This window comes from Oncorhynchus mykiss, chromosome 12 (assembly GCF_013265735.2).
Source record: "Oncorhynchus mykiss isolate Arlee chromosome 12, USDA_OmykA_1.1, whole genome shotgun sequence".
In the NCBI taxonomy this organism is placed as follows: Eukaryota; Metazoa; Chordata; class Actinopteri; order Salmoniformes; family Salmonidae; genus Oncorhynchus; species Oncorhynchus mykiss.
Genome location: NC_048576.1, coordinates 38,109,105 through 38,133,178, shown reverse-complemented (window position 1 = coordinate 38,133,178; position 24,074 = coordinate 38,109,105). Strand labels below are relative to the sequence as shown.

General features: G+C 43.7%; 1 protein-coding gene across 4 annotated transcripts in view; it reads right to left on the bottom strand.

The window, feature by feature from the left end:
* The window catches only part of LOC110537558 (rab GTPase-binding effector protein 1), a 31,109-nt gene extending 14,239 nt beyond the window's left edge, over nucleotides 1–16,870 (bottom strand). For 2 of the 4 annotated variants that reach the window (XM_021623687.2, XM_021623688.2), the window contains exons 1-8: nucleotides 16,697–16,870; nucleotides 14,892–15,020; nucleotides 12,626–12,850; nucleotides 12,111–12,274; nucleotides 11,702–11,821; nucleotides 11,279–11,414; nucleotides 10,948–11,126; nucleotides 6,864–6,971 (exon numbers count right to left, since the gene is read on the bottom strand). In XM_021623687.2, coding sequence (XP_021479362.2) covers nucleotides 6,864–6,971; nucleotides 10,948–11,126; nucleotides 11,279–11,414; nucleotides 11,702–11,821; nucleotides 12,111–12,274; nucleotides 12,626–12,850; nucleotides 14,892–15,020; nucleotides 16,697–16,742 — 1,107 coding nt within the window. In that variant the 5' untranslated portion in view covers nucleotides 16,743–16,870. The remainder of the gene's footprint in view (nucleotides 1–6,863; nucleotides 6,972–10,947; nucleotides 11,127–11,278; nucleotides 11,415–11,701; nucleotides 11,822–12,110; nucleotides 12,275–12,625; nucleotides 12,851–14,891; nucleotides 15,021–16,696) is intronic. The other 2 variants (XM_021623689.2, XM_036937512.1) reach the window with 2 other exon arrangements.
* Between the last annotated feature and the right edge of the window lie 7,204 nt (nucleotides 16,871–24,074).

Sequence of the window (24,074 nt, the reverse complement as noted above, 5' to 3'; positions counted from 1 at the left end):
ACACTGTGCAGAACATTTGTCATTTGCCAGAGAACACCAAGATTGGCATATTCGCCACTGGCGCCCTGTGCTCTTCACAGATGAAAGCAGGTTCACACTGAGCACGTGACAGACGTGACAGAGTCTGGAGACGCCGTGGAGAACGTTCTGCTGCCTGCAACATCCTCCAGCATGACCGGTTTGGCGGTGGGTCAGTCATGGTGTGGGGTGGCATTTCTTTGGGGGGCCGCACAGCCCTCCATGTGCTCGCCAGAGGTAGCCTGACTGCCATTAGGTACCGAGATGAGATCCTCAGACCCCTTGTGAGACCATATGCTGGTTGGCCCTGTGTTCCTCCTAATGCAAGACAATGCTAGACCTCATGTGGCTGGAGTTTGTCAGCAGTTCCTGCAAGAGGAAGGCATTGATGCTATGGACTGGCCCGCCCATTCCCCAGAGTTGGCGGATGCTTTAGTCCAGGTCTGGGAGGAGACCATCCGCCACCTCATCAGGAGCATGCCCAGGCGTTGTAGGGAGGTTATACAGGTACGTGGAGGCCACACATACTACTGAGCCTCATTTTGACTTGTTTTAAGGACATTACATTAAAGTTGGATCAGCCTGTAGTGTAGTTTTCCACTTTAATTTTGAGTGTGACTCCAAATCCAGACCTCCATGGGTTGATAAATTTAATTTCCATTGATAATTTGTGTGATTTTGTTGTCAGCACATTCAACTATGTAAAGAAAAAAGTATTTAATAAGAATATTTCATTCATTCAGATCTAGGATGTGTTATTTTAGTGTTCCCTTTATTTTTTTGAGCAGTGTATTTGCAGTGTGCCCCCCCCCACCCCTCTTTTACACTGCTGCTACTCTGTTTATCATATATGCATAGTCACTTTAACCATATCTACATGTACATACTACCTCAAATCAGTCCGACTAACTAGCCTCGCTACTGTTATTTTTCACTGTTGTGTTTATTTCTTTACTTATTATTACTTATTTACCTATTGTTCACCTAAAACCTTTTTTGCACTGTTGGATAAAGCCTGTAAGTAAGCATTTCACTGTAAGGTCTACAGTACACCTGTTGTATTCGGCGCACGTAACAAATTAACTTAGCTCATTTAGATGAGTTGGAGTCAGATGGAGGATCGGATATTGAGCTTGAAATCAACGTTGATGAAGAGTCTTCATCCGATTCTGACTTCAACTGCCACGGTGAGACAGGAGTCTGGGAGGGATGGCACGGTTTGGGTGGAAAGTGTGACAAGAGTGCAGAATATTCTCAGAGAGTAGGCCTTACACCTCACGCAAAGACACAAATTGCCAGTGCACTCAACATGTTTTTGATTGTGACATGCAGATGTTGCAGCACATTGTAGATTGTGCCGTCGCTTATGCGCACAGAAAAGGAAACCGTACCTAGGACATGTCTATCAATGAACTCAAAACATTTATAACACTCTTGTATGTCCGTAGAGCATACAGCGGAAAGAGCATGATGTGGAGTCATTTTGGTCTGATAGGTATAGGGTGGACTTTTTCCCAGAGACCATGCCACACAACTGCTTAAAGACAGATTATGCAACACTTGTGTCACGATGACAAGGAGACATCACCAATACGCGTGCAGACAGACAAGTTTGTTGCCGTCTCAGACACCTTGAAAAGTCGTGACGGATTTCTTTGCTTCTTACAAGCCAGGAGAGAACGTAAAGGTTGATGAACAACTGTTCTCAACAAAAGCTCAGTGCCGTTTTACGGGAAAGATTAAACCATGCCAGCGGGTGAGTGACAGACTGTGGTTTTAAAACTGGGAGCCTTACAAAATGGGCAAAGGCAGAAAGGTGACCATGGACAACTTCTTCACATCAATTTCCCTGGCAGACAAGTTAATTGCAAAACATACCAGCGGAGCTGTACTGTACATCAGTGAGAGAGAGTGGTAAAGCAACACTTGTGGTGTACAGATATATAATGAACTAAAGTGTTTGGATCCTCAGCACCTTGCATCCCACTGTTGCCATCTGCCATATACAGATAGCCTTTCCATTTGCCAAACACCAAATATTATCTCCTTTTATTACATTAATATTATTCCATATAATTATAACCTATATTATATTCTATGCAATAGGTTGGTGTGGATGCACTCGACAAGATGGCAAGACTGTACTCTGTAAAAGAAGATACTAGCCGCTGGCCTGTAGCAGTGTTCTACAAAGTGCTCGACATGGCTGTTATCAACGTGCACATGTTGTACAAGCAATGCCTTAACAAGACAGTCAGCTGGAGAGACTTCATCATGGATCTGGCATGTGAGCTTCGTGAGAACCACATGAACACCAAGAAAGAAACTACAGCCGCCAAGCAGGCCGCCAAGCAGGCAGCAGGTCCTGCTCTCCCTCTTCCCCAAGCACCACAGCTACCACTCTAGAAAAATACGAAAATGTCACGTCGGCAGGTGCACACGTCGGCAGCCCCGAAGCTGTGTGCTGACTGTGGACCCGAAGCATAAAGAGAAGACGAGATTGAAACATGCGTAAGAGCCGGTGTATAAGGGCACAATACAGTGTCTGATAAAAAAAAAAGTCATTTGTTGATTGTATCTTGTCATTAATATATCTTTATGAAATTCATTCTTTACAATTGTCAATGCACTGGTACTTTTGTTTAGGAATACAGCAAATCATTTCACTTGCGCACCTGGCTGGTTATATTATCATCTTTTTAGTTTCTACTTCGTCAAAATAAGCTGTAACAGGCCTTTAATGAATTACAATATATCTATTACTAATCAAATCTACAAATAAAGTTGATCAAAGGGCCTCCCGAGTGGCACAGTGGTCTAAGGCACCCTGCTCCGCAGTGCTAGCTGTGCCACTAGAGATACTGGGTTTGAGTCCAGGCTCTGCCGCGACCGGGAGACCCACGGGGCGGCGCACAATTGGCCCAGCGTAGTCCGGGTTAGGGGAGGGTTCGCACACTAGGGACTCCTGTGGCGGGCCGGCCGCAGTGTACGCTGACACGGTCGCCAGGTGCACGGTGTTTCCTCCGACACATTGGTGCAGCTGGCTTCCGGGTTAAGTGGGTATTGTGTCAAGAAGCAGTGCAGCTTGGTTGGGTTGTGTTTCGGAGGACGCACGGTTCTCAACCGTTGCCTCTATCGAGTCCATACGGGAGTTGCAACGATGAGACAATTGGATACCACGAAACTGGGGAGAAAAAGGAATTAAAAATAAAATAAATATAAATAAAGTTGATCAAATGGATTACACAAATGTTTTTCGTGTAAGGGAAACAAACATGTGTTAGAGGCCTAGGTTTTTTTCTAGGACTTAGAACTATACAAAACCTATCTATATATTTCCACAAATGTTCCTTTATGCAATTCATCCTTTACAATACAGACTATTTATCAAGCGTGTTTGCGCACCTTGTAAGTTGATATGCATCTGATGCATATGCTAAAGGAGACGCCCAGCAACGTTCTCTAGCGGGTACTTATATGCTGAAAGGCCAGGCGGTTCTAGTGTTAAGTAGCAGTTAGCTGCTAGCATTCATAAAAACTGAGCAAGCTAACGCTAGCAGTGCTAGCTCACCGGTGTTTGTTATCCACAGCTGGGCACCAATGCTTTAGGTGTGAGATGATTTCCACACAATCACAAGATGAAGATAAGGTCAAACTGACGAATTAACAAGGATTTGTCTGCCCTAAATGCACCACCAAGAGGCTTAGAGGAAGAGATCCTCCGGCTCCGAGAAAAGGATAATCTGCTTTCTAAGTACACCGAACTCACTGTAGCCCAAGCAAACCCAATCGCAGTTATAAATGCCTCCTATTGCAAAGCTGTCAATGAGTCGGGTGGCAGTGATCTGTCCCAAGCCAACAGACAGATGTCAAGCTCAATTTTGCAGCCCATAGGAGACTGGACACTCGCAAGGCGTAGGAGATCGGGGAGGCAGTCTGGCCCCCCTTCATCTACCCGATCCAGCTATCAAACAGCTTTGGCCCACTTGAGACGGACCTACCAGCCCCGGGAGTCAGCATGGATCCTGGGAGTATACCACCAGCCCGCGGCCTCCCTGTGGCACCCTCCCTCACAGCCAAAACAGCTCTGTCTTGAGTCTGTGACCTGCTGAAGGGTTTCGGGCCATCTTCCAACTTGCTGGGGTTTCCGACACCATCTGCTGTTGCGGGTGCGAAAAGTCTGGCTAGCTTGGCTCGAAGCCTTCATCCGCCCTGCCCGAGGCATTCCCATCCTGCTCCCCCTCTTCCTTCATTGGATTCCATCACAACCACCATCATTGTGGGCATCTTGATGGTGAGAGATTTTGGCCTGCCTACAGTCTGTGTTGACGGACCAAGAGCCACTGACACCCAGGAGCCCGTGTCCATGACATCAACTCCCTCCTGCCCAAGGTTCTGGCCAACCTCTCCAATATTGACACCATCATCAATCACATACATTACCAGTCAAAAGCTTGGACACACCTACTCATTCATTTCTTTATTTTTACTATTATTTACATTGTAGAATAATAGTGAAGATATTAAAACTATGAAATAGCACCTTGTCCAGTTGAAAAACAAATGATAATCCCACTAAACGCAAACTAGATGGGATGGTTTATCGCTGCAGAATGCTGTGGTAGCATGCTGGTTAAATGTCCCTTGAATTCTAAATAAATCACAGACAGCATCACCAGCAAAGCACCCCACACCTCCTCATCCATGCTTCACGGTGGGAACCACACATGTGGAGATCATCCATTCACCTACTCTGCGTCTCACAAAGACAGCGGTTGGAACCAAAAATCTCAAATTTAGACTCATCGGACCAAAGGACAGATGTCCACAAGTCTAATGTCCATTGCTTGCGTTTCTTGGCACAAGCAAGTCTCTTCTTATTGGTGTACTTTAGTAGTGGTTTCTATGCAGCAATTCGACCATGAAGGACTAATTCACTCAGTCTCGTCTGAACCGGTGATGTTGAGATGTGTCTGTTATTTGAACTCTGAAGCATTTTTGGGGGGCTGCAATTTCTGAGGCTGGTAACTAATGAACTTATCCTCTGCAGCAGAGGTAACTCTGGGTCTTCCTTTCCTGTGGCAGTCCTCATGAGAACTAGTTTCATCATAGAGCTTGATGTTTTTTTGCGACTGCACTTGAAGAAACGGTCAAAGTTAATGAAATGTTCCACATTAAGACATAAGTCAGTCAAAGTAATAATGGCACAGTCATTTCTCTTTGCTCATTTGAGCTGTTCTTGCCATAATATTTACCAAATAGGACTATCTGTATACCACCCCTACCTTGTCACAACACAACAGATTGGCTCAAACGCATTAAGGAAAGAAATTCCACAAATTCGTAATTTTACGAAGGCACACCCCACTTTTGATAAAAATGAAACTGATTCCAGGTGACTACTTCATGTAGCTGTACCAAAACATTCACGGGCTATTTTATCAAAAGTGGGGTTAGATGTTTATCAACTTTAAAAGCAGAATTACTTTCATTGTTTCTCAACTGCAGTGTATGATATATACTGAACAAAAATATAAAAACGCAACATGTAAAGTGTTGGTCCCATGTTTCATGAGCTGAAATAAAAGATCCCAGAAATGTTCAATACGCACAAAAAGCTTTTCTCAAATTGAGCACAAATGTTTCCATCCCTGTTAGTGAGCATTTATCCTTTGCCAAGATAACCCATCTACCTGACAGGTGTGGCATATCAAGAAGCTGATTAAACTCCAAGATCATTACACAGGTACACCTTGTGCTGGGGACAATAAAAGGCCACTAAAATGTGCAATTGTGACAACTCCAATGCCACAGATGTCTCAAGATTTGAGGGAGTGTGCAATTGGCATGCTGACTGCAGGAATTTCCACCAGAGTTGTTGCCAGAGAAATGAATGTTAATTTCTCTACCATAAACCGCCTCCAACGTCGTTTTAGAGAATTTGGCAGTACGTCCAACCGGCCTCTCAACCACAGACCGCGTGTATGGTGTTGTGTGGGCGAGTGGTTTGCGGATGTCAATGTTGTGAACAGAGTGCCCCATGTTGGAGGTGGGGTTATAGTATGGGCAGGCATAAACTACAGACAACGAACACAATTGCATTTTATCAATGGACATTTGAATGCACAGAGATACCGTGACGAGATCCTAAGGCACATTGTCGTGCCATTCATCCACTGCCATTACCTCATGTTGTACCATGATTATGCACAGCCCCATGTCGTAAGGATCTGTATACAATTCCTGAAAGCTGAAAATGTCCCAGTTCTTCCATGGCCTGCATACTTACCAGATATGTCACACATTGAGCATGTGTAGGATGCTCTGGATCGACGTGTATGACAGCGCATTCCAGTTCCCGACAATATCCAGCAACTTCGCACAGCCATTAAAGAGGAGTGGGACAACATTCCACAGGCCACAATCAACAGCCTAATCAACTCTATGCAAAGGAGATGTGTCACACTGCATGAGGCAAATTGTGGTCACACCAGATACATGTTTTTTTAAAGCTATCCACCTGTGACCAAGAGATGCATATCTATATTCCCAGTCATGTGAAATCCATAGATGAAATTGATTTCCTTATATGAACTGTAACTCAGTAAAATCTTTGAAATTGTTGCGTTTACATTTCTGTTCAGTATACCATTTTGTAGCCCATCTACTTTTATACAATGTAAAAAACACTATTTCAGATTTTGTTGCATAGGACGGAATCCAGGTGGTGGGTCAAATATACAATATGAACGAGAATGTTTTATGGAGCGGTTGACCTCAGAGAATCGTGTGCGTCTGGAGTAATGTGCTCTCGGTAAGGTGTTGGTGACGTCATATCCCCCTACCTCTTCAGTACTGAGCCCAAGAAATGAGTCTTCTAAAGGTTCGGTTTCTGTCCCGTCCTCCTCGTTTTGCTCCTTAGCCTGGATGATCCTTTCATTATCATCCTCCTCCTGGGGGGAAGCAAACAATGTCAATAAATAGTCTGAGCATGTAAATACGACTTGTAAACAATGTTACACTTTGACAGGGTCTTTCTACCTTATCAACTGGCTTGCATTCCCATAAGTGCACAATATCCTGTTGATAAATGTCAGTACACTGTCAAGCTGACACAGTATTTACTCTATTTCTCATGTACCGTCTGATTCACCCTTGCACGGTCAACCCCCCCACACCACACACACACACACCCCTCTGACTCTGGGTGTGAGTTAAACCTGGGATGATAAACCTAAAATGACATACAACAACATTGCCTTCCTCTTACTGAAGCATTTATTGTACGTCTGATAAGTCACAGCATTCTGGGAGTATATCATTTATTTCTTACCTCTTAATATGGAGTTCATGGCACTGTGACGGAGAAGTCCGTCACAGGCCCCAGGCAGCATTTGGTACACTAACACGCACACACACCCTCATCACGCCTCCCTGCTCCATTATCAGCTACGTTAATAATGTGGGTCGACACATAAGTTAACGTCCCCATCTTAGTACATACATTTCACACTTACCTCCCATCAATAACCCGGTTATGGTATAAAGAACATACAGATAAGCTTTCATGTTTAATGTAAGCAATGTTTATTATACTCATCAATGTTATGGATGAGCACTTTGTTGGTTTGGTTCTGTTCCTCTCTCCATCACTGTAGCTTCCGGGTATGCTTGATAAGGACCAGAGCTAAGGGAATCGGGCTGACTTTGTAGTGCCTGTCCCAAATGGCTCGTTAATGTAAATGGGCATATTAAAAGACACCATGTCAGTAGGGATATGATTTTGTAAATGTTATATTGGGATATTGTTTCATAAAAAATATGTTGCAATGTATATACTTTAGTATGTTAAGTTGAATGGAAAATGTTGGTTTGAATAGGTAACTGCTTAATTAATTAGTGTTAATTGTTCTGATGGGTGGGGCTACCCCTACAAAAGGAGCCTCTCTTTCAGTTCATTGAGGAAGGCATTTTGGATTGAGCTGTGGATGGGGCAGCATTGTTTTAAGCTGTCCCCATCAGGTATACTTTTGAAGGCAGTACTGTTGTTTTTCTTCTGGAATCACTATGTAAATAAACACCCTTGCACAGAATAACTTTTGCGGCTCCGCCATCTTTTTATTTTGATAGAGGTTAGGTTTTCCAGTTTAGCCTTCTGGCCTACTCTACATGACATATGGTGGCAGCGGTGGGATGGCGCACCGCAAATCAGTGAATTCATCCCTCCTCTCAAGGCAGGTGAAAAGTTGCTGGAAAAGGGCTACCATGGTTGGGTGTGGTTCTGGTACCCTAACTGCTCCTTCAGTCAGCTGGTCTTTTATGACTATCTGCTGGTTCAACTGGTAGCTCAAACGGTTCTGGTTGTGTTTGGCCCCTTGGTCGGGCTCCTAGTTCCTCATACTTTACCTCTCCTTCACCAGACGATTCCATGGTGTTCCACCCCGTTTCAACTTCAGGTACCTTTCCTATGTCACGTAGAGTAGGCCAGAAGGCTAAACTGGAAAACCTAACCTCTATCAAAATAAAAAGATGGTGGAGCCGCAAAAGTTATTCTGTGCAAGGGTGTTTATTTACATAGTGAATAAACACTCTTGGAGTGGATCAGGGACAAACGCGCCATTTGCAGTTAATAGGACTACATCTAATTTATTTATAAATCCCAAGCATCAGTAGTTGTCACAAAGTGCTTACACAGAAACCCAGCGTAAAACCCCAAAGAGCAAGCAATGCATTAGCATGGTGGCTAGGAAAAACGACCTACATCAAGTAGCCTAGGTCTAGAAAGTTGTTGTAGGACATGAGTTTACATTTACTGATAAATCAATCAATATAGCAGCAATATTGGATTCAGAGTTAGCAATCTAGCTAAGTGTTTTGAGGTGGGGAATAATATAGTGGCAAGAAAAAGTATGTGAACCCTTTGGAATTACCTGGATTTCTGCATAAATGTGTCATATTTGTCACAACGACACGACAGTGTGTTTACAATAATTTGTGTGTTAGACAAAAATAAACTACGTTTAAACATTCACACAAAAGTATGTGAACCCCTAGGCTGCTAACTTTTCCAAAAGCTAATTGGAGTCAGGGGTCAGCTAACCTGGAGTCCAATCAATGAGACGAGATTGGAGATGTTGGTTAGAGCTGCCCTGCCCTATAAAACACTCACAAAATTTAGAATTTGCGATTCACAAGAAGCATTGCCTGATGTGAACCATGCCTCAAACAAAAGAGGTCTCAGAAGATCTAAGAATTGTTGATTTGTATAAAGCTGGAAAGGGTTACAAAAATATCTCAAAGCCTTGATGTTCATCAGTCCACAGTAAGACATATGGTCTATAAATGGAGAAAGCTCAGCACTGTTGCTACTCTCCCTAGGAGTGGCTGTCCTGCAAAGATGACTGCAAAAGCACAGCGGAGAATGCTCAATGAGGTTAAGAAGAATCCTAGCGCGTCAGCTAGACTTACAGAAATCTCTGAAACATGCTAACATCTCTGACAAGTCTACGATATGTAAAACACTAAACAAGAATGGTGTTTTATGGGAGGATCCCACGGAAGATGCCACTGCTGTCCAAAAAAAACATTGCTGCACGTCTGAAGTTAGCGAAAGAGCACCTGGATGTTCCACAGCGCTACTGGCAAAATATTCTGTGGACAGATTAAACTAAAGTTTAATTGTTTGGAAGGAACACAATACTATGTGTGGAGAAAAAAAAGGCACAGCACACCAACATCAAAACCAACTGTAAAGTATGGTGTAGGGAGCATCATGGTTGGGGCTGCTTTAGGGCCTGGACAGCTTGCTATCATTAACGGAAAAATGATTTCCCAAGTTTATCAAGACATTTTGCAGGAGAATGTAAGGCTATCTGTCCGCCAAAGTGGGTGATGCAACAGGACAACGACCCAAAACACAGAAGGAAATCAACAACAGAATGGCTTCACCAGAAGACAATACGCTTTCTGGACTGGCCCAGTCAGAGTCCTGACCTCAACCCAATTTAAAATGCTGTATCATGACCTTGAGCGGTTAACACCAGACATCCTAAGAATACTGCTCAACTGGAACAGTTTTGTAAAGAGGAATGGTCCAAAATTCCTCCTGACTGTTTGGTTGAGTTTATTGCTGCCTAAGGTGGGTAACCAGTTATTAAATCCAAGGGTTCACATACTTTTTACACCCTACACTGTGAAAGTTTACACAGTATGTTCAATAAAGACATGAAAACATATTGTTTGTGCGTTATTAGTTTAAGCACACTGTGTAAATATTGTTGTGACTTAGAGGAAGGTCAGATCAAATTTTATAACCAATTTATGTAGAAATCCAGATAATTCCAACAGGTTCACATACTTTTTCTTGCCACTGTAGCTTACTTTATTTAACCTAGTTAAGTCCATTAAGAACAAATTCTTATTTACAATGATGGCATACCCCGGGCGAGGCCAATTGTGTGCCGCCTTATGGGACTCCCAATCACGGCAGGATGTGATACAGCCTGGATTCAAACCAGGAACTGTAGTGATACCTCTTGCACTGAGATGCAGTGCCTTAGACCACTGCGCCACTCGGGAGCAAGATGTCAGCAAATTCTCTGAAGATCCCAAAATAAATCTGATATTTCTGGATTTTATTTTGCCAGGTTGCCCTTCAAAATGTAAAATCATGCATTCCCTAGATATGTTAGATGAAATAGCTTACTTTTTCAACATAGGCTACCATCAGTTCTTACTTGGCACTGAAAGCATTTTGTCTAGAGCTCTGCCGGTAATGTAAAATAACTGTCCATAAAGACATTTTGTTTTATCGTTGTATTTGTAATCAAGCAAAATAGTTACATTCATCACAATATGACTAAGTCCATATCACCCAGCTCTAGCACTTCTGTAAAAAAAATAATGGTAATTTATCGTTAGTGTGTGTACCTGGTCCCTCTTCTTGATCTCCTCCACCTGGCGGAGCTGCTCGGAGGAGAGCACGTTCTCGATCCTCTGCATGTCCCTCATCAGCAGCCTCTGGGACTCCAGGAACTGGTCGTTGGCCCGCTGCCACGTGTGCTTCAGCTGGTTGTGCTGCTGCCGCTCCAGCTCCAGCAGATGACAAACTAAGAAAATATGATATTTAGAAAATGGGGAGGGAGATTGAGAGAAGTGGAGGTAGAGAAAGAATACTGTGCTGTACTCTTGTATTGAAGTCTCATCTTTTTTCCTAAAGTTTTACAGCATGCATTTGAATAAAGCTTTACAAGTGAGTCACCTTCATGGAGCTCTTTACGTAGTTTCTCTGCATCCTCCTGAAGGACAGACTTCTGAGTGTTGAGCACCGCCACGTACATCTCCAGGTCTGTGCGGCAGGATTTCTCTGCTTCCAGGACATGATTGAGCTCCTTTACCTACAGAATGAAAATTTGTCATCTAACTCATATGACATATTTCAACTGTAAGACATTTTTAGACATTTTTTCCCCCCTCTGTATCACTTCAGACAGTTTTCCCTATAAATGTCATAAATAATCAACACAAAAACATGTTCCTTTGCAAAGGATATAACCCATACCTCAATTGACATTTTGGATGGATAACATTGTTTTGTTGATAAAATTAGCATCATGGAGTTTTTGTATTGTAAAAGTCTAACTTCCACAGCATCCATTTTCCTTTCCAGTCCCCGTTGACTAACCTTTGAGGCTTCCAGCTCCTTTACCCTATCCTCTGCCATTGTCAGCTTGGCTTTCAGAGCTGCCATCTCCTGCTCCATGGGCATCACCACCGACCGCAGCTTCTCTGCACCTTCCTGAGCCTTGGGGGAAAAAAGACATTCAAATCAAGTCCAACTCTATTGACCTTGAATCAAAACAGACAAATAAGTCAAATCTAAAACAAAAGTGCTCAATTCCATTTGAATTCAGTCAATTCAGGAAGTAATCTAAAATTATAATTCTTGTCAACGCTTCTCTATAAGAAAATTGATTTGGAATTGGTATTTCTGTTTCCTTCCTGAATTGAAATGGAATTGACCCCAACCCTGACAAAAGGATACATGTACTCTGATGACCCCCCCCCCCACCCCAGGTGTGAAACCAGCCTACCTTTTTCATGTCGTTCTCCAAGTTCTCTTCCTCCTGGCCACCCTCTGAGAGGCGGTGTCTCAGCTCGCCCATCTCCCTCTCCACCGCCTCCCTGTACTGGTTCCATTGAGCACGCTCCTGCTCCAGGCGCTGGTGGAACTGCACCTCGTACTCACGCACTGTGTCTGAGGGGAGGGGGGGGAGGTGAGCATTGACTGGTACTGTGTTGAAACTGATCCTCAGTGTAAAGCGTAGCAGTTCATTTGCAACCAGGCTTATCACTGCTTAACTCTTCAACTCAACTTATTTAGCCACAGAATTGTAATCCTATTCTATTTTAATGTCTGCATGTCAGGCTAAGATGATACGTCATCAAGGCTGTAACAGAATGAATGACTGCCTTTTATGAAGGCCTAGACTAGACTAAATGTTACATGGGTTACAGCTTTTCTGAAAGTCTTCCAACAGTGTCACCAACTAGATACTGAATGGCAAAATGAGAGCCAGAGGAGGCAAAGTAGAGTTCGCCTAGCTACCTTTCATGATGGCCTGTAGGGAGGTCACCTCCTCCTGCCACTGTCCCTTGACCTGGTCAACGGCCTCCTGCTTGGTGCTCTCTGACACAGTGGCCACTGCCTTGATGTTCTCCATGTCTGCCTGGGCCTGTTCCAGCTGGGCCTGGACACGACTCAGCTCCGACTGGGCCCCCTCCAGAGACGCTGCCTGGCTCTTCAGCTCCTCTGGGGAAGAAAATTGAGGAACTGAGGAAAATACAAGAGTTACCCCATGATAAGGCCGGATATATTCCAGGAGACCAGGGCCCGGGCGCCGAAGACGTGGATGTCGTGGACCTCTCTGAATCAGAGGGGTTGAATTAAATGCGGAAGACATTTCAGTTGTACAACTGACTAGGTATCCCCCTTTCCCTCTTCCATATTCATGAAGTTTACAATTAGTTGGGAGTTTACAATTAGCAAAATGGCATGATAGTCAACATCCCTAGTTCAATGATCAAACGTTTTAAAAAATCTGGTAAAAAAAATAATAAAGTGACGTGAAATCACAACTCAGATATGGTCCTGCATATGACCGCTAGGGGGAAATACAGTTCTGACTACCGACCAAATAGCGCTCATCTCCATTGCAAAGGCCGTGGGGATGGCAGTCCAAGAAGGAGAGTGTGGCTAAGATGCACATCTCTCTCCAAACAAGCGGTGCACATTCATTGTTTCATAACATGCAAATTGTTTGCGTTTGACTGTTAGTGTCTGTCAATTTTCCATTACATAACGGTAAATATAATACTGGTGATATACATTATTTCCTATCACTTCTAATAGGCAATGTGTTTGGTTAGGGTCATTTCTGTTAATGCATTCAATATATTATTATTCCTCATTTATTCATTCTCAGAGTTGACATGTAGTTTGCAGAGTGCACAACCTATGCTACACTTGTGAGAAACAAGTTTTGGGTTATTTCATTCCATTTACAAGCTGTCAATTTAGTTATTGTTTTTTGTTTGGTGCGCTCGCTCCTGTCAATGTTGAATAAGGACACGCACCTGATTACGCATAGAAGTAGGCCTATAGGCTACCTGGCCTGCACGCAAAAGTAGGCATATAAAATGTTCTCATTAGAGGATCTGATAGTATTTCTGATTGGTTTAACGCACCACGACTAATGAGCTGTGGTGCTTTTTTCCCCACAAACAGCAAGAAAACAAAGTCTATTTTTACATCCATTTAGAATGTCAATATTTCAATGTATTTGAAAAATCTTTCGATACCCTCTCTGCGAGAAAGGAAAAAATGTCATGCTCTGATCCAGTGGAAACTTATCCCTTGAGCAAATAGCCTACAGCTGTGTATGTCCCGAGCTCACTGGAGCTGGAAATTCTGAGGGCCCAGAATATTTTATACAATGTTGCAAGTTTGTTAGCACAAGCTTCAGGCCAGACCCAAGTTGAAAGAATGTTTCAAGTTTGTTGCAGACACGCCATGCGTAGCCAATGTGATTTATAGGATTATTTTATTAAAATCTGAATATTTTCTACCTGCAGGCTGCAATGTTTTTATTTGTTGCCTTTATGTAGGCTATTTTTAAATAGTTGGCATTAAGTTACTTTTTAGGTTTGTATCATTTTAATTTGGATAGAATTTTGATTAACCACATGACAATGATTGAGATACAGTACCTAAACTTTATTCAAATGAAATTAAACTGTTCCACAAAAATGTGCATATAAATACCATAATGGCACGCAGATCAGAATATTTTTTTTCAACATGAGAAAGGTTGCCGACTCCTCGTGTAGCCTACTACCTCCTCGTGTAGCCTACTACCTCCTCGTGTAGCCTACTACCTCCTCGTGTAGCCTACTACCTCCTCGTGTAGCCTACTACCTCCTCGTGTAGCCTACTACCTCCTCGTGTAGCCTACTACCTCCTCGTGTAGCCTACTACCTCCTCGTGTAGCCTACTACCAGCAACTTCAGAAGAGCAGAATCAGCTGAAAGCCAGCAGGAGCAGGAAGGTTGAGTCGGGTTAAGTTTTTTTTTCTTCTTCCTTCTACCACAGATGCGGAAGGGAGATATCAGTGGATGCAGTGGATTGAGAAGCAACCCATGCAAGAAAATATATATCTCTAGCTTAAAAAGACAGCTTTTGATGGGGATGTTTTTATTATGTTAGACTTCTGCAGGGAAATGGAAATTGTAGGCTAAGGGGTGTTTCAATTAAGTTTTTTTTCTAAATGTTAATGATCCCCAATTCAGGTCACACCCCTACATTGAACAGTCACCTTCTTTGGACATGTAGAGCTCTTTGAACTTGGCCCGTTTCTGGTTGAACTCAGACTCCAGTTGTTGTTTGAGCTTGAAGAACTCTGCTCTCTCCTGCTCCAGGGCTGCCATTCGCTGCTGGAGCACCACTAAGGAAGAGGACAAAACAGGAACACTAAAGAAACTTCCAGAAATAAAAAGGTATTTCTCTTTACAACCAGCAGCCTGAAAGAGGGGATGTTATTTATTTTAAGGGGGAATCTGGTCAAAACAAGTATTGCCCAGGCAGGACTGAGTGGGAGGGTAATTTGGTCTTCACTTCAACAATAAGCACTGCTGGTGGACAAAGAGCAAATCAATCTCACTAATTGTAGCCAATCAAAAAGGATGACACCTGTGCAGTACAAAATACAAAGCAGCATTCTAGGGGCAAGATCTATTAATGACTGTATTGGCATACTGACAGTGCCAGCAAAAGGTTTGACCATTAAGACACGCAAACTAAACAAAGATCTATGACATGAGCCTACCAAAGAACAAACTCGAGGTTTTCCAAGTTGTTCAGAGATTCAAGTTTATACATAAAACAACATGGGGTGCCTGAAAAGTAACTTCCCTGGTGTCCAACATAATGGTTATATAGCCTACTTCTTAGAGTCAATTTCCAGCGCAGAAAGTACACTAGTTGCAAGTTCCAATCTTTGATGATTTGGGGCTTTAGGCCTACTTGAGGTATAGGCCCATCTGTCCAACTAGCTTTAGGCTACATACTGTACAGTTTTTCCCCATTCTTAATAATGCATAGCCCAACTCACTACTCAAAAAGACAACAGACCAATCTCAGTCGTTATGGAGAGCATAAACGTAGGTTTCCTAAGAAATCAATATGACTTGGAAAGCATGCTTGAATGTTAAATAAAATTGCATTTGAACTTAAATCTACCGATTGTCTGGGGTTGGTCCTTCAGTGGGTTGGAATTTTAGACAAAATATCCACTGTAAAGTATTATTTATCCGACTTTTTAGAGCGTCGGTACTACCGTTGAAATCACCGGGCACATGCGCAAATTCATGTAAACACCGGCATTGTCGTGACAGATTTCATTATCTCCATTACCAGATTTGGTGTAGCTAGTTAGAGAAAATAATCCTTTCAATTCAATCATAGGCTCAATGTATAAAGACATGTTGGCTTATAATTTATCTGTGAAGTGTGGCTAACGTTACTAGCTTGCTAGTGAACTAAACTAATCTGGAGCAAAACGTCACACATTGGCCCGTCCCCAAACCGTTACCTGTATAACTTTAGGGCTAGACGCTACATTTTGCAAACCAGGGCAGGGGATGGAGAACTAAATGACTGAATATTCATGCGTCAATAAAAACTGTTTTCTAAAACGTTTGCTACATGTACAAATATAACCACCACTATCCAACTTCCACTCCGTCGAATAACTCGCATACCCTGTCAAGCGCTGCAAAACAACAATGACAGCTAGCTAGCTAACGTAGTTAGCATCAACACAGTTCGACTATCTAGTAAGCGTCGTCTGTGGCTAAAATAGATCCAGACAGATGGGTCAGCAATCATATGCCATTCTTATCGCGCAAAATGTAACGATGCATGTATTTTCTAACAAAGTATGCACATCTAGTTTGGTGCCCGTGAAGCTCGCTATGTATTATATACATCCATTGTGAAATAATGGCCAAGTATAGGTAAGGTTGGTGCTAGCTAAACCGAAGATTCACAGGCCGCTTATAGTATCGGGATTAGCTCGAAACGTCACCACATCATATACTTCCAAAAAAGAACAAGCTTTACCGTCGTGCTGGGGCTGCCGGGCGGATTCCGTGGCCTGTTCGGCCATGGTTTCCAGGGAGGTGGAAATGCTATAACCAGCTTGGTGTAGGAGAAAACTAGATAGAAGTGTCCAAGAAAACAGGCTGCCTGCTACATGGAAGGCAACATAATTGGAGAAACAGCTCTTTTTCTTCTTCGGCGGTTGACATACAACGTTATGGTGCATTACTGCCACCTACTGCACTGCAGTGTGCCAGCGACAGGGTGAAACTAAATCCTACCAGCCAGCCCTGTTTCTCTTAAAAACATATTTGCGACTGTATCGAATGACGTTCTACTCAATATACTATATTCAACATACTCAATATAAAATTGACTGTATCTCCTTCTCCCTTATACTAGATCTCAGCCTCTCATACTGCCCACACGGTATCAACACATGCCCCACTGTCTCTGTTTCCTTGCAATAATCATATTCCTGTTGGATGCTTTCCAATCACATTTAAAGTCTTATTCATTTTACATTTACATTATAGTATTTAGCAGACACTCTTATCCAGAGCGACTTACAGTTAGTGCATTCATCTTAAGATAGCTAGGTGGGACAACCACATAGCACAGGCGTAGAAAGTACATTTTCTTCCTCAGTAACATAGCTATCAATAGAGTCAGAGCTAGAATGGGGGGGGGGGGGGGTCAAGTGCAAGTCCGGGTTAATTTTTATTATTTATTTTTGAGGTGATGTGGATTATTTAAGATATTGTTTGAAGAGGTATGTTTTCGGAAGATGGGCAGGGATTCTGCTGTCCTAGCTTCAGGCGGAAGCTGGTTCCACCATTGGGGTGCCAGTACAGTAAAAAGTTGGGACTGGGCTGAGCGGGAGCTGCCTTCCCGTAGGGGTGGGAGGGCCAAGAGACCTGAGGTGGCAGAACAGGGTGCTCAGGTTTGGGTGTAGGGTTTGAGCATAGCCTGAAGGTAGGGAGGGACAGTTCCTCTTGCTGTTCCATAGGTAAGCACCATGGTCTTGTAGTGGATGCGAGCTTCGACTAGAAGCTTTGCAACGACCATGACAACCAGGTGTTCTCGGACTATGAGAGAAAACATAGTTAAATGAAGAAAGAGCAGCTGGAGTAGCAGTGTTCTCTGGGGTGATCCATGTCTCCGTCAGGGCCAAAACGTCAAGGTACTGAAAGGCAGCATAGGCTGAGATGAACTTGATGTTCTTGACAGCAAATAGGCAGTTCCAAATGCTGCCAAAGACCCGGAATTCCACATGGGTTGTGCTTGCAGGGTACACTAAATTAGAAGAATTGCAGCCAAGGGGTGGGGAGTGTCTGTAAAGCCTACAGAGAGGAAGTGTGAACAGGTATAGAAAACACACACATAGTTGACAAAGCTACAAGAGAGCTAAATGAGAATCTATAAATAAGTAGGTAAATTATTCAAGTGACCGGCTGTGTCCCCGCCTCCCCTCTTCTGTCCTTTCCTGCCGAACTCCCCTCCCAGACTTCCTCTGTACTTGAAATAAATGACTGCCCTTAGTATCTATATTCCACTGCTCCCGCCATCTTTGCACCATCACTGTTCATATCAGGCCTTTTGCCTCTGCCTTGCTCATTGAAGCTACAACACAAACATCCCCACTACTAAGTACTTGTATAGCCAGTACAAGAAACAGCTCTTCTTTACATTTGTATTGGTGGATCGCAACCAACTGAAAGGTGGAACCATCCTCCTCTAATGTCTTCACTGCCTCAGCATATGACAATCTTCTGCTCTACTCTGACTCTGGTCACTTAAACCTGCCTCTCTCGCACCGGACACTTCCCATCTCCAGCAACATGGGCACCCCTACAATTGACATACACAACTTTATCCACCGAAACTACACAATCCTATGTCCCATGCCTTCCTGCACACTTCCCATATCTCCTTCCTATATACTGCTGCAACATGACCATGGAACAATGCAGTGGATTCGGCACAAAAGCTCTAACAGGATAACTAATATATCCTTACATGACTTTGTTGGGTAGAGACTGACTCAACACTCAAAGGGACTGACAGTGACTCCTCTGTTTCACCACGCTCTCCACTGGGTCTGCCATGCACCAAATGGCAGGCATCACAAACACACGGAATCTTCAACTTCAATTGCATAACATAATGAATGCTACCCCAGAAAACACTCCTTTCAATTGTGCCCTGTTCCTAAGAGCAAAACAAGAAATTGATATTGATCTACCTACTGTACTGGATTGTGAGGCTCCTGTGTTTCCGCCAATTATGTATATAAACCCTGGATTGCTGATGCTATGTATTGGCCATTGAGAGGCTTCGAAGCCACCGGTCGGCCATATTGGCACTCCCGAGTATGAGCAGTCCTCCATACGAATGAATGGAATTCTACAATATTTCAATTAAATGTTTCAAGGACACAATTAAATTAATTGTAGTATTTTGTTCTTGAAGTGGGGACAGTAACATTAGAACCTAAATAAATAAATAACTTTAAGGAAATAAATATATTTTCATGTTTTACTCGCATAATATAATTTAAAGTATGCATTAAGGTGTCTGTGATATAATACATGTGTCAAAGGCAAATGTAGACATTAATAAATGGATTTCTAAATATTTTTAGTACAAGATTACCAAACTGGCTGTGCAGTAGGTTAAATACAGCAGCCCCTGTCAGTCATTCAGAGTTAATACACATCATTGGTTTCCACCTACTGTTCTGGAGTGTGAATTCCTCACACTTCGTGACACGAAAGAGAGGGGCAAAAGGATGCGGAAAAGGGAAAAAAAATTGCCCTACCAACTAACCCTACACCCATTAAAACCTCACCACTATTCAACTACTTGGCCCTATCTGATCCAACATCAGGCCAGCAGCCAGAACACTATCGTTTAACACACCTTGTAACTCCTCTGCAGTAAAATCTCGTACACCCAAGTACTTCCCTGCCACCACAACATTTATTCTCTGTGATTTACGTTCTATTTCTGTGGTACAGTAAATAACCGTGGCTATGAACGCTAAGAAGCCAACCTTACTGAAACACAGTATTCCTATCACTCTATATTGGCCACAACCTACTCACAGGGAGCTTCTTAGGATCCCTCGCCCTGGACCCATCTTCCTTTATTACTCTCTTGATTGCCTCAGCAAAGGACACCTTCTGTTCTACTCTGATCCTGGCAACCTCGACCTGCCTTTCTTTCATCAGACACTTCTGATCTCCAGCACCATGGGTTCCCCTGCAGTTAACACACACATCTTTTTCCCTCAACACTACACATTCATTTGTCTCATGCCCTCCTGTACACTTCACATATAAAAATCTCCTTCCAACACACTGCTGCAACATGACCATAAGTTTGGCACTTAAAACGCTGTAATGGGTTTGGTACAAACGTCCTCACAGGATAACTGGATAACTGACACAGTAATGGCGCCGAAAGAGTTGGCCGCGGTTTTACGATCCTGTAACCAATTGTGCTATTGTGTATGTTCTTTCGCATTATTTGTAACTTATTTTGTACATAATGATTCTGCCACCATGGCTTATGACTGAAAAGAGCTTCTTGATATCAGGGCAGTGTTTACTCCCCCGTACTGGAGGAATTATTTTCTTCAACGAGTCGGGCGGGAAGGATTTACTCCAGACACCATGAACGACGGTCCGGGTGCCCTGTAAGGATCCATCGCCGGGAGGGTAATCTACCTTCACCATCGGTACTATTAGCCAACGTACAATAAATCAATAATAAAATAGACGAACTACAAGCACGTATATCCTACCAACGGGACATTAAAAACTGTAACATCTTCTGTTTCACCGAGTCTTTGCTGAACAATGACAATATTAACATGCAGCTGGCGGGTTGTAAGCTTTTTCGGCAGGATAGGTTTTACTCTACCTCAGGTGAGCATCTCATGATAAGCTGAAGACCACACTGTTTACCAAGAGAGTTATCATCTATATTTTTCAGAGCTGTACATATACCACCGCAGACCGATGCTGGCACTAAGACCGCACTCAATGAGCTGTATATGGCATTAAGCAAACAGGAAAACGCTCATCCAGGGGCAGCGCTCCTAGTGACCGGGGACTTTAATGCAGGGAAACTCAAATCAGTTATACCACATTTCTATCAGCATGTTAAATGTGCAACCAGAGGGGAAAAAAACTCTAGACCACCTTTACTCCACACATAGAGATGCGTACAAAGCTCTCCCTTGCCCTCCATTTGTCAAATCTGACCAGAATTAAATCCTCCTGATTCCTGCTTACAAGCAAAAACTAAAGCAGGAAGCACCAAGGACTCGGTCAATAAGAAAGTTGACAGATGAAGCAACTACAGATGAAGCTACAGCTACTGTTTGCTAGTACAGACTGGAATATGTTCCGGGATTATTCCAATGGCATTCAGGAGTACACCACATTAGTCACTGGCTTCATCAATAAGAACATCGATGACGTCGTCCCCACAGTGACCGTACGTACATACTCCAACCAGAAGCCATGGATTACAGGCAACATCCGCACTGAGCTAAAGGTTAGAGCTGTCGCTTTCAATGAGCTGTACTCTTACCCGAAGCTTATAAGAAATTACGCTATGCCCTCTGACGAACCATCAAACAGGCAAAGCGTAAACACAGGACTAAGATTGAATCGTACTACACCGGCTCCGACACTCATTGGATAGTACAGATTACAAAGGGAAGCACAGCCACGAGCTGCCCAGTGACACAAGCCTACCAGAGGAGCGAAATTACTTATATGCTCGATTCGAGGCAAGTAACACTGAAACATGCATGAGAGCACCAGCTGTTCCGGACGACTGTGTGATCACGCTCTCCATAAGACCTTTAAACAGGTCAACATTTACAAGGCCACAGGGTCAGACAGATTACCAGGACGTGTACTCCGAGCATGTGCTGATAAACTGGCAAGTGTCTTCAGTGACATTTTCAACCTGTCCCATAGTCTGTAATACCAACATGTTTCAAGCAGACCACCATAGTCCCTGTGCCCAAGAACACCGCCCCAACACGTCCACAGATGATGCAATCTCTATTGCACTCAACACTGACCTTTCCCACCTGGACAAAAGGAAAACGTTAGAATGCTACTAAATGACTGCAGCTCAGCGTTCAACACCATAGTGCCCACAAAGCTCATCACTAAGCTAAGGACCCTGGGACTAAACACCTCCCTCTGCAAGTGGATCCTGAAAATCCTGACAGGCCACCCCCAGGTGGTAAGGGTAGGTAACAACACATCCGCCACTCTGATCCTCAACATGGGGGCCCCTCAGGGGTGCATGCTCAGTCCCCTCCTGTACTCCCTGTTCACTCATGACTGCATGGCCAGGCACGAATCCAACACCATCATCAAGTTTGCCGATGACAGAACAGTGGTAGGCCTGATCACCAATGATAAAGCCTATAGGGAGGAGGTCAGAGACCTGGTTGTGGGGTGCCAGGACAACAACCTTTCCCTCAACTTGATCAAGACGACGGAGATGATTGTGGGCTACGGGAAAAGGAGGACAGAGCACGCCCCCATTCTCATCGACGAGGCTGTATTGGAACAGGTTGAGAGCTTCAAGTTCCTTGGTGTCCACATCACTAACAAACTATCATGGTCCAAACACACTAAGACAGTCGTGAAGAGGGCACAACAAAGCCTATTCTCCCCCAGGAGACAGAAAAGATTTGGCATGGGTCCTCAGGTCCTCAAAATGTTCTACAATTGCACCATCGAGAGCATCCTGACTGGTTGCATCACTGCCTGGTATGGCAACTGCTTGGATTCCGACATCACTGAGGCCCAGCTTCCTGCTGTCCAGGACCTCTATATCCGGCGGTGTCAGACGAAGGCCCAAAACATTGTCGAAGACTCCAGCCACCCTAGTCCAAAACTGTTCTCTCTGCTACTGCAAAAGGCTTCTAAACAGCTTCTATCCCCAAGCCATAAGACTCCTGAACAGTTAATCAAAGGGCTACCCAGACCCCTATTTTACGCTGCTGCTACTCTGTTTATAGTCCCTTTAACTCTACCTACATGTACATATTACCTCAATTATCTCAACTAACCGGTGCCCCCGCACATTGCCAAGCTTGTTTCAAAACAGCAGGACAGACCGTCTTCTCTGTTTCACCACACGCTCCACCGGGCCTGAAACGCATCAAACAGTTCATCCTCCTCAACACTTAATGCCACTCCAGTGATCACACCCTGCTCTGGAAAACAAAGCAAGTCCCGAAGTATGTGGTGCAGAGCGCCGGTTCTAACTCGTGGTCTTCAGCGCACCTGCCACCGCAGGTAATTCATCCTCACTCTCGTTAGGTTCAATTTCTACAGGAGTAGATTTTTTATTTTTGCCAATTTTCCTCACCACACCAGTTCCCTCGACACTCAGCTCCTTTCTTTTTTCCTCACTGTCCATTTCCACATCTCCACGCTCTTTCCGCTCCTTCATCCTCTGTAATAGCAAACTGTTCAAATGGTTCTTGTATCTTGAATTTGCCGCCATGTCATGTCGACTCACAAAGCTCTACCAGCCTCCAGACAACATTTCACAATCTGGAGAAACAGCTCACTACGCATGTGTGAACACTAATGGAACATAACGGAGGAGTTGCATGATGATGGTAACGATGATAATAGTAGCTTAACTGGGATCTACACTGGGTGTACGTATATCAGCCTAGAGATCATATTCTAGATGTCATGATTTCATTTAGTATGTGGTGCTTTCACCCAAAATAATAACACATTGAGAGTCAACCTACACTATATTACCAAAAGTATGTGCTCGTCGAACATTTCATTCCAAAATCATGGGCATTAATATGGAGATGGTCCCCTCTTTGCTGCCATAACAGCCTCCACTATTCTGGGAAGCCTTTCCACTGGATGTTGGAACATTGCTGCGGTGACTTACTTCCATTCAGCCACAAGAGCATTAGTGAGGGCACTGATGTTGGGCGATTAGGCCTGGCAGTCGGCATTCCAATTCATCCCTAAGGTGTTCAGTGGGGTTGAGGTCAGGGCTCTGAGCAGGCTTGTCAAGCTTTTCAACACCGATCTAGACAAACCATTTCTGCATTAACCTCGCATTCTGCACAGGGGGCATTGTCATGCTGAAATAGGAAAGGGCCTTCCCCAAACTGTTGCCACAAAGTTGGATGCACAGAATCGTCTAGAATGTCATTCTATGATGTAGCATTCCTTCACTGGAACTAATGGGCCTAGTCCGAATCATGAAAAACAGCCCCAGACCATTAATCTTCCTCCTCCAAACTTTACAGTTGGCGCGATGCATTCGGGCAGGTAGCGTTCTCCTGGTATTAGCCAAACCCAGATTTGTCCATCAGACTACC